Consider the following 16,818-nt stretch of genomic DNA (forward strand, 5'->3'; position numbering starts at 1 on the left):
AGGAATTAATGATGTGGGAAGAGGACCCAGAAGGCTTCAGTAAGAAATGTGTTTTATAGTTGATTGCAGTTTATTTAGATGTAAGAGTTTCATGTCCACATTGCCTGCGCAGATTGCTTACTGCGGTCTTGTTACATGGGCAAATATTCCTTCTAGAGACTTTTCAAAACAAGAGATTTCTCAGTAGCATGTGTTATTCATATATCTAAATATTGCACTTTATTTGGACAATAGTTGAAATAATATTTTTTTCCTTTTCTTCTTGAAATAATAGCTGTAGAAGAGACAGGAGGAGATTCTTGGAAGTACAGTCTCAGAGTAAGTGTTTCAGTTTGAAAGAAGACCATTCAACATTTCTGGATGCCTTTCTTGATTAGTCTTGTAACTAGGAGAGGTGTTATTTGGATGAAAGATAAGTTCACGCTTTTCAAGAAAACCTTTAGTTAACGAAATTTCATTAAAATTGGTATGAATGTAGAATTGGTATGGACTTAGTTCATTTATCAATGTTTAAACATGCTGAAAGATACAGGAAACTATGTACTTCATATTCTAGGAGGGAGGGAAAAGGAGTTTGCTTCAGCAGTTGTATTGTATAGTATCTGATGGTTATTAAATCCACTAGAAGTAGTCTGGTCTTTAAAATGGTAGCTGGTGCTATCACTTACGACTTTCGTGTTGCATTTTAGCTCCAGCTGACAACTAAGCAGCGTACAGTTGCTCACTCATTCACTTCCTCAGCAGAATGGGGGAAGAGAATGGGAAGGCTAAAAGTGAGAAAACCCGTTGGTTGCAATAATAACAGTTTAATAATTGAAATAAATTATTATTATAATAATTACTATAATATAGTAACAATTGTAATGAAAAGGAAATTAACAGAGAAATAAAACCCAAGAAAGACAGGCGCACTTATTTGTAGACATGATGAAGAAAGTTTCAAATGCGTCTATGTTAGCATTTTAGTTCAGATCAAAAGTATGCTGTTGTAATGAATCTCCCAATTATTGCTGCTGTGGTTTGCTTTGATGAGAGATCTCAAAGCTTATTTGCTGGATTACTTTCATTTTAAAACTCTAATACCAAACCCTGTGCATCTAGTGTGTTCAGTCCAGGTGGCTTGACCAAAATGAATCCACAAAGCTGTGACATACCTACAGTGTGGTCATTGGCTCATCACCACCAGCTGTTTCACTCCACAGGTCCATTGTTCTTCTACTACAGAACTGGCTGATAGAGATACAGCCATGAAAATCTTGCTAGAGTTGAAGCATACTGTATAGTAGGTAGAGTGCTATTTCATGTAATACTAATTTTGCTACAATATCTTGTATTTAAAAATGTGACTTTTGTTGCAAGGTATTTGGCACTTAAAATTTTGCCCTAAACTGTATTTTTAATTGCCTTTATTTTGATAGATTCTAAAACAGATCTTTTAACTTTTCAGCCATGCACAGAAGTTCTTTTTATTGATGTCTTCCATGAATATAATCAAACTCTTACCCCTGTGCTTTTAGAAATGGTTCGCAGTCTCCAAGGTAAGTTCTTTAAAAAACAGAGGAACTGTAAAATGCACAATTCTTTACATTCACTTTTGTCAGCTGTTAAACAATATTACCTTTTGATATCTAATTTTATATCGTGCATTCACTCTATTTTCGAAAGGACGTGTTAGTATTTTAAAAGTGTTTCTAAACCTACCAGATGACCTACCTAAAGATGATTAAGATGATTAAGGGAGTGGAGCATCTCCCTTATGAGGAGCGGCTGAGGGAGCTGGGTCTCTTTAGTTTGCAGAAGAGGAGACTGAGGGGAGACCTCATTCATGTTTATAAATATTTAAAGGGTGAGTGTCACGAGGATGGAGCCAGGCTCTTCTCGGTGACAAACAATGATAGGACAAGGGGTAATGGGCACAAGCTGGAACACAGGAGGTTCCACTTAAATTTGAGAAGAAACTTCTTCTCAGTGAGGGTGACAGAGCACTGGAACAGGCTGCCCAGAGAGGTTGTGGAGTCTCCTTCTCTGGAGACATTCAAAACTGCCTGGATGCCTTCCTGTGCAACCTCATCTAGGTGTTCCTGCTCCGGCAGGGGGATTGGACTAGATGATCTTTTGAGGTCCCTTCCAATCCCTAACGTTCTGTGATTCTGTACCATAAGGAAAATTCCATGTGTATTTAGGAAGAAGAAATGCTAAGGATTCTTCACTTTTTCTCATAAGTGTTTTAGATGACTGACCAAGATTGGGGTATTTCTACTTTCATGAGGTTTCAAGATTTCTTGACAATGGTCAACAAGCTTAATAAATTCTGTAGTTGTTTTTTATTGGGAACTCCCTGTTCAAGCGTTGCAAGGCAGTTGATGATAATCCTGCCATGACTCTGCAAAAATCCTGAGGGAAAAGACCTTTAAAAGAAAGTTCAAGTTATGCTGTCATTTTGGAGACTCTAGAGGACTTTCCAAATCTCCAGAATCTCCTTTAAAAATTTGATATTCTTCTGTGTGAAGACTGAAGAATGATTGAAGTTTTCTTCACCCCCAAACTGAGTTTGGCTGTGAAAGATGATGAGTGGAAGCTGCCACTTTGTTTTTCCTGTCATTTCAGCTTAGGTTGTTTCCTTAGGTGTATTTTACCTGATTTACAATATTTTATATTTGAACTTACCAGATTGGATCAGTACCTTCTATTAAATAGAGATAAATACACATTGTCTGAAGGATGTTTCTGACTTCTCTGAATCTTTGTAATATACTTTGTGTACATAAGCTTCAGGATGCTTTGCTGTGCTGTGACATTGGGAGTGGTAAAAGGTTCCTTACAACAGGGTTGAGAGTTACTTTGTTTTTCCAAGAATTATGGAAGTTAATATGTCCATGCTAAAAGGTATGTGTGTACTTTTTTTAGCTCCTGAAGCCTCTAGTAGCTATTTCTGGATGTTTTCAACCTAAGAAAGTACTTCAACAGGTTGAAGTACTAGATGATCTTAAGGATCCATTAAGTCTTAAGATTTTGGAAAATTTTTACTTATGCTGTAAGTACACATGCAGACATATATAAAGTATATAGGAACTAGGTCTACGACTCTGTTGGAAATAGTACCATGTGGTCGACTGTCTTCAGCACTCTGCGGGTTTTGAGTCTGTTTATTTAAAATACGTGCTTCTGACTTGCTTGTTACTGTTGAAAATGTTTAGCTCTAAAGAAGTTAGTCAAAAATAGGGTATGGAAGCAGAAATGTGATTTTAATATATTCACTGAGGAAACTATCAAAACTGAAATAGCTGAACTTGTGAATAAAACAAAAATAGCAAAGCATTCTTAATACACAGCATACTTATTTGGAGTGTAGAAGTGCAAAGTTGCTTGTGTTCTTTGTTTTATTTACACTTTTTTCTTTATTTTAACTTTGTCTTGTAGAATCTACCAACATGGAAGATACCAATGCTATACTGATAAAAGATGCTGGTAAGTTAAATTTTACTTCACATTTGAAGTAACAAATGGCTTTTGCATATGCGCTTAACTTCTTAAAAATTATATGAAGAATTTGCAAGATTTTTTTTAGGCCATTTGGAAAGTAGGACTTAGATCCTATTTCTCCTTGCACTTGATGTCAGTCTTCACTGTTTGAAATGCTTATGTAAAAATATGGTGCTTTTTTTGTGAAACAAATGCTTAGACAATCTCCCTTACTGTCCTGTCCTTTCCTGTCTGCAATTAAATGGGCTACTACACTTCCATGGAGATAGTCTGTCCATTTGGCAAGTAAGGAGATTTTATGGCAAAAGAAAACAATTGTCCAAGACCTCTGATGGAACCATCCTTGATGTTAGAATAAGATCTTCATTGTATTTATGGCTTTTAATTATTTTCAAGAGCCTGAATTTTCTTGTGTAGTATCTTTTACTAAGATACTGTGGTCAGATAATATCTTCATACAGAAAGATTTGCTTGCTTTATTATGTTCAGGTTGTCAAAATTGTTTTTTGAAACTTAAATTAGTGAGATTATTTAGTATTAAAAATTAAACATCTAAGCAAACAATAAGCATAACTATTTTTTTCTACAGTGTATAATGCAGTTGGACTGGCTGCTTATGAACTATTTGACAGTGTGGATTTTGATCAGTGGTTTAAAAACCAACTATTAGCAGAACTACAGGTTTCTCATAACAGGTAAACACTTTAGTTTGTTATACCTTCATCATGTAAATATGAACTGGTACAACTCTGGTAAGATATAATATCTAATAATTGCAGACTTGAAAAATGCTCAAAATTTAAAAATATCCACTAAATAAGCCAAGGTATGAAATACGTATGAAAAACTGATAGAGTCACAGAAGTGACAGTGTTCTTGACAGTTTCTGTTTATTTCTGAATTGGTGTGGTGGATATTTCTAGGGTTTTGTAAAAATAATATCTGTCTGCCCTCTTGCATACATTTGAGTTGACTAAACTTTCTCAGGGCAACCATCTTTGCTCATTTAAGGACAGATATTTAGGCCTGCTGAGACCCCAGAGCCCTTTAGGCAGCGAAGTCCAAGTGTAAATAATCTCTGTGAAGACTGTAGTTCAGCCAAAATAGAGATTTGTTCTTCTGTACTAGTTTAAATACAAGCCCTCTGTAGCACTCTTAAGGTAATTTTGCCAGCAATAAAGTGGGGAGGTAAGGATTTGGGTTGCATGGTAAAGTATGAATGTTTACAGGTCAGTTCTACATAAAATGTATTATATAGCCCATCTACTGTGCGTTTTCCTTCTCACAAAGGTTCCCAGTGCTTGGATGGCCTTCACATGAGTACCATTATTTTTTTTCCTTTAGCAGATATCACAGGGTATTGAGAAAGATCAGTTTTGCCATCTCAGTACAGACTGAGCTGTCCATCTCTAGAAGATGGTGTTCCTCCCTGTTCCTCAAACTGTCACTTACCTCAGGGGAAGGATAGTGACTGCTTTGTACCTGCTAATCCTCATCGGATGAGTTCCCAGTCACCCTTTGGCTCTGAATAAGTATGTCCTCTTTTTCTCATCAGAGTCATTGGCACTGAGCCTAGCGTCCTTTGAAGAACTTCACTGGGGTTTTTTGGGGTTTTTTTGTACATTTAAAATTAATCTTTACAGACATTATTGTTATCTGAAATATAAACTGATTTGTTTGCTAATACCCTTAGGAGCTACTATAAATTGTAAATTATTTTCTATAATGAGTTGACAGCCAGCATTTTTATTTCCAAATGCCAGTTATAAACTTTCTTTACAAAAACAGTTCAATTTCGTGTAGAATGGAAGATCCTGCTAAACTTACAAATATTAAAATGCTTCTTTTCATTACCATATACTTTTTTAAAAAATTAATTATTTACTTTTGGATGTATAACCTTGCTTCAGAATCACAGAATAATTGCTATAGTTGTTTACCTGGTGTCTTCTAATGTTTTTGAGGCTTTTTTGTATGATCTCAACTTTACCTTGCTATCTATCAATGGCCAAGTGCTCTAATGGTTAGACTAAATGTCAGAAGAGCAGAAAAAAAAAATGAGAGATCTTTTTTGAGTGAACTTTTGTTGTGCCACACCAGGACTGATCTCTGAACAAAGCTGCCATGGTATTTGTAGCACATGCTGGCTTTGGCATTTTTATGCTGTCCGCCCATATAGCTTAAGTAAGACTGACTGACATCTTCTGTGGTTGATACAGTTGTATTTACAGTAGGGAGGGCACCTGATGTAACCATTTGGTTGACGTTTGTGATATCCTGGGATGAAATGTCTATGTGGACAGAAGCTTGTAGTAGAAGTTGTCCAGAAGTCTGGAGCTTTGCTTGAACAGCTTCTACTGCCAGCATCATTGGAGATCATGACAGTAAGGGAGACAATGTTAGTAGTTTCAATGGAGTGGTGCTTTAACAACAGCTTCAGGAATACATATCCAGTTCATGTAAAGCAGATTGGAGGGCATGATCTGCTGTGCTACAGGATGTCCCATAGTGATTAGTATACTTGTTCACAAACTGGTTCATGTTTGGAAACATAAACCTATGTATTATAAGCAGTGACCATAGCATTTGCTCTGTTTTACTTTCTTTGAATGTTTTGTTGTCTGTTGATAGTGAGACTGTCAAAGATTTTTAGAAACATTGCATTGCCAAATTTATCACTTGCCGTATGTTTAGTTTCGTACTGAGTAAGGAGAAGTTTCCATAACTTGAAACTTCATAACATGAAAATAGTTTACTGAATAAAATCTTGCACAATAATTCAATCTTAAAACAACTTTTGCTGCCTAAAGTATTGATGTGACACTTAGTACTTTGGTATCAAGTAAGATACTTTTGCCTTCAGTGTCTGAGTGCTGTTCAGACTGCTTAAAGCTGCCATCCTATGACTACTGCAACAGAAGTTGCCTTGTTCTGCAATATAGTAACTTTTTCCATGTGAGCTTTAGGTGCAGCAGACTCAATCTGCTTGTACTTACTCAGTGTGTGCTCCTGGTGTAATAGCTAATGATGTTGTAAGGGGTGAGCTTTTCCCAGAAGCAGTGAATGTAGAAAAGGTAGGACCTCAAAAAAGAGCACCTGTCAACAGAACAGTTTCTAGCATCTGAAGTCCCTTTAAAAAAAAGTAAAAAACACCAAAGAACCTCAAAACAAAATGCAAACCACATGTACACACCCCAAAAATCCTAAAACATGCTGTCTTTTCTCTACCAGAGAGAGCACCAATATACTAAGATGCAGGTAGGGTGTATGGATTGTATGATAGATATCACCAGAGCTGAAAATCCTTGTTATCGGCAGCACATCAGTAGAAACTTCTTCATGTGATAGTGGTTTGAAAGCCATCCAAAGCTTTTTTCAAGAAAAGCCTCTTAGTGTTTTAATATTCTGATTTTTAAAAGGTTTTGTATCAGGCACAACCATTCTAAGAATAGAAAAAGTTACATCATCACAGTTTCTTGAATAAATAGACGGACATGTTTGTAAGGTCATATCTTGTGTAAGTTATGCTTCCTCATGGGTTGTTATTGCATTTAACCATTATAATTTAGTGCATAGGGAAGGGGGAGATGTGGGTAGTTAGGGCCTGGCGGCCGGAAGATATCGCGCTGTACGGAAAGCATAAGGGCCCCCCTCTCCTGATAGCCAATAGCATTTGATTTACGACGTTAGCAGGCGGATGTGACGTTGTAAACTCAGGCTATAAAACGCTCTGTCACCTATCAATAAACGCCATTTGCCGTCCACCACATTGGTGTTTGTGAGCTTATGGTCCACGCAGACCCAGAGGTGGGGTCGCTGAGCCGTTCCTGAACCAGGTCGCTACGCCTCTGAAGGCAACAAGCCACTCAATAGATCTCCAGCAACACTGGAATTTTATTCCTTGTTAGCTTTGTGTTCTAGTCTAATGAACTACTCTACACATGCTATTTTCATAATTTTCATGTTCTCTGAAGGTGTGAATGGTTATGGGAATGTTTAATAAATCACATTTATTAAATGTAAAGAAACCTCAGTAACTTCAGTTTAAATTACTGTCTTGGTGGCCTACAAGGCTGAAAGTTCATGAAATGAAAAATACGTTTAGGATAATAAGGCAAAATAATTTTTACTTAAAATTCTGTGAATAGGTTTCTTCCTCCTAACTTCGTATGTCTGCAAGTTAAACATTTAAATCTGAGCTACTCTTCCTGATCAGTGGACAAAAATAGCTCTGTGGAATGCTTTTCTCAATCATAATGTTAGGCAATTCAGCTCATTGTTGTTCTGCTGCTTACCTCTGCCCACTGACTCTAAAGCTGTTAGGTTTGTGCCCTTGTCGCGATAGTGGTGCAAGATTAGGTAATACCAGTTCTTTCTGAGAATACTTTTAGATAGATGACATTAAATACTCTGTCAGTTCTTTAAGTTTGCATTTTTAAATTGTATCTGACCTAAAATTTTAAGCATAAAAGGAATGTCAAGGAAATCACTGAAGAGCACAGTGAAAGCAGTAGACCCCATGACAGCAGTAATAAATGTAAGATTTCTTTTTAGTTTCTCTTATTGGTGTGCCATGTGCAGAATAAACTGTATCTCTAGTGAGACATTCAAGATTCAGTCATTTAGGATGAAAGTTATCTTCAGATTATGTTCATGTTTCCTGAGCCTTCTGATGACGAATTTTGTTGAAAAAGATTTCTGCATTAACGTTCTAAAGTTAGTCTTGACAAACTAAATCTTTTGATAGTTGTTTCAGGAAGTAATATTTTCCTAATGATTCTTAGATTTCTTTTTCATCAAAGTATTCTAGAACAGCAAGTATAATGAGTTAAAGAGTTGGTTGTTTTTTTTCCCCACCCCCACTTTTAAAGCTATAAAGCAATACGCCGACGAGTAATTTGGCTGATTGGACAGTGGATTTCTGTAAAATTCAAATCAGACTTGAGACCTATGTTGTATGAGGCAATTCGTAACTTGCTTCAAGACCAGGACTTAGTGGTAAGTATAAATAATATTTTAGATTATGCATTTATTCTGTAAACACAGTCAAAACATTAATACCATACCTTAACTTCATAACATCACACCTTGAAGTCTGTTGTCTTGCAAAAGGTAATCTGTTGAGAAATTGTGGGGCTGTTTAATTGTGGAATTATTGAACAGTAAAGTCAAAGACATGACACAAGCCCTTAAGTTGTTCACTAGGTGATGACTTCAACGGGAAAATGACACACAATAAGCAATAGTCTGATTTTTGTAAAAAGGAAGTTGTGAAGTGTCTTGAGATAAATAATTTATAAACAAATGAACACTTTATGTAGGCAAAACAGGGTTATTCTATGACTAGTCCATGCAGTAAACAGTATTATTTAAGCATCAACATAGTTATGTGGTAACAGAATGTGATAAATAACATAGGTTACTAAGCTAGTTGAGTACAATTCTGTGGTTTTAAGCTGCAATTTCAGTTTACCAGCAGGTGAGGTTGAGTTGAGAAGCTGTTTTTGTGGTTGTTTCTTTTTTTATGTTATCTTTATACAAACAGACCTAGCAGCCAACAAATAAAACAGATAAAGCTAGCTAGTTTGTTAGTTAAGTACTAGTAATTGGCAGTCCTAACAGTTATTTCTGTGATGCCAGACAGCTTTAGCAGAGCAGGATGTGTTTCTGTGTCAATGTTGTGGCTGTTTTCAGTTATTGCTTGCTGACCATCTGAACACCTACCAGAGAAGCACATGCTAACTTGCTGAGTTTATTTGATTCTGTGCTTTTTGGGTGACAGCACGCCATGAGATTATCCCAAGTTAAACTCCTTCTCTAGATCTCTTCTTGTTTAATTCTTTCTTGACCTTCATGAAAGTTTAACCTTGAGTAGTTTGCCTAGGTGGTACCACTTTAGCAATGCCAAATAAACTATAATGGGTACTAAAATGAAAGCAAATGAAAATGTTTGAGTTGAAGTAACTAAATTTCTTTGAGGATGACAGAACACATAGAATGATTCAATTGTCAAAACAGCAACTGGTTTGATATTGTCAGATACTGCTATGTTGATAATCAAAATGTTTGATGGACATATGCATGATGTTTCTTGACTTTTGTCTTTCAGGTCCGTATCGAGACCGCTACAACACTAAAGTTAAATATCCTTTTATTGGCAAAGAAGTTTGATTAGTTCTTTATTCAGAGTTACTGGAAAATTAACAATTTTAAACTTAATACCAAATTCTTCACATTACAGTTTTCTATATCCATGGATTATTTGCCTATTTGAGTCTTGTATCCATCTGCAGTCTGTACTATTTTTCCTTAATGGTTGTCTACCTGTAGATGACTTTGAGTTCAGAACTGACCAGTTCTTACCGGTAAGAGCATTTATATGGGCGTATTCTGATAAGCAGATACATCCATAGAGGAACATGGGGAAAATATATTATTAATTTTCATTTTAAACCAGAAAAAAACCATTTCTAATTGCATTTTAAACTACTCTATTTAGTAATCAGTGTGTGTGTATGGGGGGTTTTTTGTTTTGTTTTTTCCTGGTTTTTTTAGTCTTCATACATCAAAATGTGACTTTCCAGTATGCCTGTTTCACATAAACATTAAATACAAGTTTGTGTATAAAATACATCTTAAAAACAGCTTTATAGTATTTTATCTGTGAAGTCATTTTTACACTTACCAAAAAAATGAAAATTATGTGTTCAAATTGTTCACATTTGAACTGTTATGTAAGAGCATATCTGAATTTTTTATCTTGTTTAGGCAGTGATTGATCAGTGTGCATTTTTTCAAATGAAGGAGTAACATTTTGCACACTTTGTGAGTGTCTTTCAAAGTTCATAGATGTGTTAAGGTTGCAAGTGTATAGAAAAATCACCAATTAATGTCACCAATTGTATTTCTGATGGTCTAATCTGTAGTTGTTTATTTTTCTTTTAGTATCTGGAATCCATGTTTACACTGCTCTTTCAGCTACTTCAGGAAGTAACAGAATGTGACACCAAAATGCATGTTCTTCATGTTCTGTCTTGTGTGATTGAAAGAGTCAATATACAGGTATATTTATATATATCTCAGCATTAGCTTTGTACTGAGAACACAGAGGAGGACTTGATGTTTTTGGCTTACACAAAAACAGTAGAAAAATGACATTGATTAATCAACTGGTTATTGTTATGGTAGTGACAAATAGTCCTGTCTGACAGCCAGAACAAGCTTTCATAATTGTCGCTTGTAGGAGACGTCAGCATGACAGCAGATTTCCCTGTGTTTTAGATCAGCTAGAGAAGCAGCAGAAAAAACAAGTTGAGAAAGGAGCTTTGAATATGTTTATGCTGATTCCTAATTAAATATTTAAGAAGACAAATAGATTAACCTTTTAGTATTGTAGAGTATCACCAAAAAAAGATATGTTGGGACAAACCTGTGGAGGTTATGTAGTTCAGCCCCTGCTCAAAGCATGGATAACTTCAGAGTATGTTCAGCATTATCTGTTTTTCTTTTTACCAGGACTGTTTCTGGTCTTAAAAGATTCCATTATTTATGAATCCTGTCTAAGTGAAGAATATATTAATATGGAAATATCTCAGGTTATCAAATTAAGCATTTTTTTGTGTAATCTCTTTATTACTTAAACATGATTGCCATTCAGAAATATTACCATAAGTAATATGTTCTTTTCAAACCACTGCACAGTCAGAAGTTACATCAGTCACAATGTATGGAATATGGTGTTTTAGGAAAAGGAAAGAGTATTAAGTTAAATAAAACTGTATTTTTACTGTGATTAAAGCAGCTATTAAATATTCCAGAAATTATGCTTGGGATAAATTAATGGTCTTATTTCACACATTAAGATACAATTTTGTGTTCTGAACTTCAGATACGACCATATGTAGGATGTTTGGTTCAGTATTTACCACTTCTTTGGAAACAGAGTGAGGAGCACAATATGCTACGATGTGCCATTCTAACTACTCTAATCCATCTCGTCCAGGTAAGGGTTCAGAACCACATAAATGTTTTCAGTGTCTCCTACAGTTCTTTCTCAGGCATGCCTACATGTTCTCTCTGTGTGTGTATATATGTATATATATCTAAAATTAAGGTATATTTTTGTTTTATAGGCTATTTCTAAATTCTTTTCAGTCTTAGAATAAATACATGGTTCTCTGATAGTGGAGGTAAACATGGCCAGTGTTAAGCACTTAACCATCCCGTTTCCAGGGGCTTGTCCAGTAAAAGCAGTTATTTAGGCAGATTTGCTTGTCTTCTGGAGGGTTTTGGTGATCCTGGAATTGAACTTCCTTTAGTGACTTTATAGTCTACATGGAAGAGCTTGTTCTGGCTTCCTGTATTTCCCAGCCATTTTTAGGAATGTTGGTCACTTCTTATAATCGTTGTGTAAGGTTCAGACTTGATTCTGCAGTGTGGGCCCCTCTGTTTCCCCCCTGCTTTCCATTCAGCTCCCAGGCATGTGGAATTTCTGTTTTGGTTACAAGCTTTCTGTGAAGATGAGCCATTTTTAAATCCTAGACCAAGATACAGGCCACCACAAGTTTCACTTTGCCTGTTATTTAAATTTGCATTTTATTTCAGGTTAGTGTCAAATGTTTGGGTTTTTTTAAATCATAACTGTTAATGTCTCTCAAGGATGTTGTTGGCATTGACTAATTGTGGGTCATCTTGTTTATTTAGAATTCCAACCCTTTTATTGTTACTATTTTTACTATTACCTTTCTGCTACATAACCTCTGATACCTATTATGTCCTTTGCAATGATTTTGACAACTGTTTTATAGAGCGTATGGGAAAAAATGCTTTATTTCATCACTTCTTAAATTTCATTGCTTCTAATGTTCTCCTCTGCTTTCTCCAGAGATAATAGCAGCTCTGAGCAGCCTGCTTTATGTAATCAATTTGTATCATGTCCTGTTGTATTTCAATCTCTTTGATAGTTTTTCTTTTGAGAATTTATCTGTGCTCATAATTTCATTTTAGCTATACTTGAATATCTTTTTTTGTTAATTTCTGTTTTAAAACTGAATAGTCAGAATTATTCAAAGTACTGTGAGCCAGGGGACTACTATCACCTTACCTTTCTTTGTGCCTGTGGCTTCAAAGTGCAGTAAGTGATAGTAGTACTGAGAATAGAGGTGATACAGTGAAACAAAGTGATTCTCAAACCATTGTTTTTGTGTAGATTTTTTGTAGAATTTTTGTTGTTTAGCTCTGTGTTGTAGGGAACTTTTCCTTTCCAGAATACATTATTGGGAAGACATCTTTGTGCAAGGCTCACAGACCATTTAGAAAAATAAATCACTGTCATTAGTCTGTGACTCTTTGTGTTGCATTGAAAACAAACCCTTCTCTTGATTCTTAAAATATGTCCGAATATTTAGTATTTGGTAAGGTCCAAAGAGTAATTCTTCTCTTGATCTTTAAAACATTTTACTCAACATTTAGTTGATTAGCATTTGTTAGAGCTGTGGCTTTTCCCAGAAAGAGAATGACTAGTGAATGGTTTTAGGAATGTGTATTGATTATCATTTTTTCTTGCAGACCATTGATAAGCTGCTTGTTTTCAAGAAAACTTAAGTTATTTTCTCAAGACATGTTGAGGGAAAGCTCAGGAGTATCAGACTATTTTTTTGTATGAAACGGATGCAAGTTCAGCCTTTGATCAGCTAACAGAGCAGCATCACAGATCTCTTTCAATGCTATTCCTGAAATTCTTGATTTGAAGCTTTTGAAGTATTTTACTTTTTTAAATTTACTTTTATAGGGACTGGGAGCAGACAGCAAAAATCTCTATCCTTTCCTGCTTCCAGTTATTCAGCTAAGTACAGATGTTTCTCAGCCTCCACATGTCTATCTTCTGGAAGATGGTTTAGAGTTGTGGTAAGGGTGTTCTTCATCAGTTTCTAATTTTAAAAATGTTATTTTTGTTCTATCCTCGGGAGAAAAAAAAGTAAAAAAGCTTTCACTGTATTAAGAATTGATGTGTTCCTGTTATCTTACCTTAACATCATCTATATCATATTTTTTCTCAGAATAGATGCGGTTAGGAAGTTAATAAAAGAAACACAATTTAAAAAAACTGAGCAGGTAATCCACTTTCAAGTAGCTGGTAGTGAAATACAGTTCTGTTGTGATAATGAACAGCAAGACTGTCTAGAGTCACCATAACATGCCTGCTAAATTAACAATTTGACATGCTTGACCCAGAGATTCTCAGAGCTGCTTTGTGGAAGAGATAGTGAGTTTAAAGGGACAAAATGTAGAAGTTACCTTCCAGATCTCAAGCTATTTGATGACTGAACATAAAACAGGAAGTGACCCAGTGATCAGTTTGCCATGAGCCTAATTTGTTTCTGGTGCAGCTGACACTCTGAGAGGAGGAAACTGTTACCTGGACCAAATTCAGCAGAGAACAGAGATTCTTTTCTTCAGAATAGGAATATATTGAGTTTGTCTTGAAGTAGTGAAGGATTCCTTTGATGTAAATTATAGATGGCCGTTGAAATTACAAATACTTAACCTACAAATGATCTGTTCTAAGTGCAGCAAATCTAAGAGTTATAATGCTAGTGGTAGAGGTGCAGCAAGTCGAAGTGCAAGGTCTTAGCAAAATTTAAGACTGGTGTTTTTAATGTATCAGTTCAGAACTTTTATATGTTCTTAATAATACTGATCTTGAGGTTGTTATTCTGTGGCTATGCATAAGAATGATTCTAAGATGCCCTAGAGCATCAGAGGAATCTGATGAGCTGGCAGAGGTCTCTAATGGCTTCTTGACCAAAAAGCAGGAGAACACCTAAGATAATTTACATAATCATAAATGTTATTTAAATACAGTAATCTTACACCTAAGATCTAGGAACAAACTGGAATGTGTTGTTGTGGCTTTAAATATTAATTTAATTTATAGCTACTGTTTTCAAACCTCAGGAAGTTTAAATTGATACAAACAATGCTAAGCATATAGTTATACTTTTATGTATGGTAATCAGTGCATCATTTCAGACCTCAAAAAAATAATAAAGGTTATAGCTGGTTGCCACCACACCTGCTCTTTTGAGGTGTAGAGCACTACACGTGTTGTCCTTGCACCAGGAATATTCCTCTCTACCTGCCTTCTATGAGTTCCCAAGTTGGGTACTTAGAGATTCTCACTGCTGCATTTTGGAGGTTATGCTGTCTTTATAAAGAAACAGTAGCACATTTTTCTTTCTCTTCCTACTGTTAGGAACACTCATGCCTATACTGATGGGTATGTTATAACAATTTCTGCTGCACTTGAAATATGCTTCAAGTAATTGTGACACGTTATTTGAGGATCATATAGATAGTTACTAGAAGTTAGAATATTTTACATCTGTCAAAATGATTGCTCAGTGTTATTCATAAATCATCCAAAATATTTTACTTAATCTATTCTTAGGTTAGTAACGTTGGAGAATAGTCCATACCTTACACCTGAGCTCCTGAGAATATTTCAGAACATGTCTGCTCTTCTTGGTAAGTCTTTTACTAATAAGATTTCTGCTTTGTGGTTTTTTTTTCTACTACTTGTGTTGTTCAGACATGAAGTAATGCTGTTGTGGCTGCAATTACTGAGGGAGCTTGCAAAATTGTAACTATTAAAAAAATTAAGAACGGGGATTTTTATTGTTTGGCTTTCCCATCTTCTTTAAGATTTATTATCTGCTTACACTAGTTCTCTTTTTTTAATAAACTGAAGCTGCTTTGTAACCAAAAGATAAACTGATATTTGTCTTATTGTTTCAGAGGGGTTTTTTTTTTTAAGAAGTCCCTGGAATGTAACACCAAATGTGCTCGGTTTTAGTGATACTGATTTTATGGAATACTTGCCTGTTCTGCTTACAAACAGAATGATGATTTCTAGTCTGAAGAACTAAGTTTCCATTATTAGCTTTTCCATTATTAGGTTAATAACTATGTAGGATGTTTTGAAACTACGTAAATATATTTGTAAGAATATCAGTCAGTCAGCACTGAAATTAAAAGCAGTAGTTTTGCCTGAGTTGTTGACAAAATGTAAACTTATCAATGAGGATTAACATTCAGTACTTAGGACATATTTGGGGTACTTTTGCTTTGTAATTAAAGGGAGTATAAAAGTTTTGTGGTTTAAAGTTATTGTGTAAATATGTTTTTGTTTAATGAAATCTTTATCTGTGCTTTTGTTTGTTGTGGAGTTAATATAGCAGATGGATTTCTTTTTTAGAGGAATGTGTTTATAAAATTACAGAAGTTAGCTTTTTAATTGATTGTTTTCAGCACTTAATATTTTATTCTGACTAAAGGTCAATAGAAAGTTACATCATAGTGGGTAGGTGCAATATTATGCCTTCTGTTATTTCACTGTGCATACTAGATGTCTAATGGCAAAACTGCTCAGAATAGCAGTGTTTTGTCATGGTTTTAGTATTTAACTCCAGAGCTACCTCTTAGATTCTGTAGCTGCCAAATGCTTTCTATGTATCTTTATTTGTATCTACACACCTACCCTTCTTACTACTTGTTTTGTGTTAGTAGTAGATCCTATCTGATACTTGAAACTTGCACTGTACAAATGGTTGTTATTTGCATAGTGTGTCACACTGCTGATCTGTTATCGGTTGGCAAGCAGTTCCAGTGTGTGATGCATAAAAAATTGGTTTGAGATTTAGTTAATGATTTTTTTTTAGTGATTGATTCATTCATACTAGATTTTTTATTATTTGAACATGCCTTTGCCATGGCCATGTCACTGGCCTGTGGCATATGTCACCATATGTCAGTGCAGTGAGATCTCTTCAATTTTTAACAGTCAATTGAAAGGAAAAATGTAGAAATGGTTTTGATATTTTTTTTTGCTAATATGAAAATAATATGTAGTTGTTCCTTTCCAGATACATTTGCCTTTCTGAAAAGAGCTTTTCATACCCATTTCAGGATACCCCTGCTGTTAGAACTGGGTGTCAGAGTTGTACAAATCAATTAGATTTCCCTTTTAAAGTAATCAGTGCTGTCCTTAAAGATACAGGAGTACAATGTTGCTTAACTGACCTTCCTTAGAAGTCTTTGGTGTTATTGCTTGTCACGGAATCGCACCAAAATGGCTGCAGGCACACAAATAATGAACTCAAACAAGCTTTAATCTGCAACTGAAATTAAGCAGACAAACTTCATTCACCAAGACAACATCCCACTGACATTTAACAAATACAGGTTCGATATGCTGGTTGGGAATATTACCAGACACAGTTGAGTTAAGAATTCTTAAGTTTTTGGCCAAACGATCCAAAATGTGCACTCACTCAC

At 35.3% G+C, this 16,818-nt stretch overlaps 1 protein-coding gene across 1 annotated transcript in view; it reads left to right on the forward strand.

Moving 5' to 3' along the window:
* The window catches only part of IPO11 (importin 11), a gene marked incomplete at both ends in the record, with an annotated part of 26,708 nt that overhangs the window by 151 nt on the left and 9,739 nt on the right, over positions 1 to 16,818 (forward strand). The window contains 12 exon segments of the mRNA XM_010190714.1: positions 1 to 39; positions 275 to 318; positions 1,448 to 1,538; positions 3,421 to 3,468; positions 4,073 to 4,178; positions 8,355 to 8,481; positions 9,593 to 9,626; positions 9,808 to 9,848; positions 10,429 to 10,545; positions 11,372 to 11,485; positions 13,274 to 13,389; positions 14,933 to 15,009. The exon segment at positions 1 to 39 is cut by the window's left edge and continues 30 nt beyond it. Coding sequence (XP_010189016.1) covers positions 1 to 39; positions 275 to 318; positions 1,448 to 1,538; positions 3,421 to 3,468; positions 4,073 to 4,178; positions 8,355 to 8,481; positions 9,593 to 9,626; positions 9,808 to 9,848; positions 10,429 to 10,545; positions 11,372 to 11,485; positions 13,274 to 13,389; positions 14,933 to 15,009 — 954 coding nt within the window.

Source organism: Mesitornis unicolor, unplaced genomic scaffold (genome assembly GCF_000695765.1).
Source record: "Mesitornis unicolor isolate BGI_N332 unplaced genomic scaffold, ASM69576v1 scaffold47108, whole genome shotgun sequence".
In the NCBI taxonomy this organism is placed as follows: Eukaryota; Metazoa; Chordata; class Aves; order Mesitornithiformes; family Mesitornithidae; genus Mesitornis; species Mesitornis unicolor.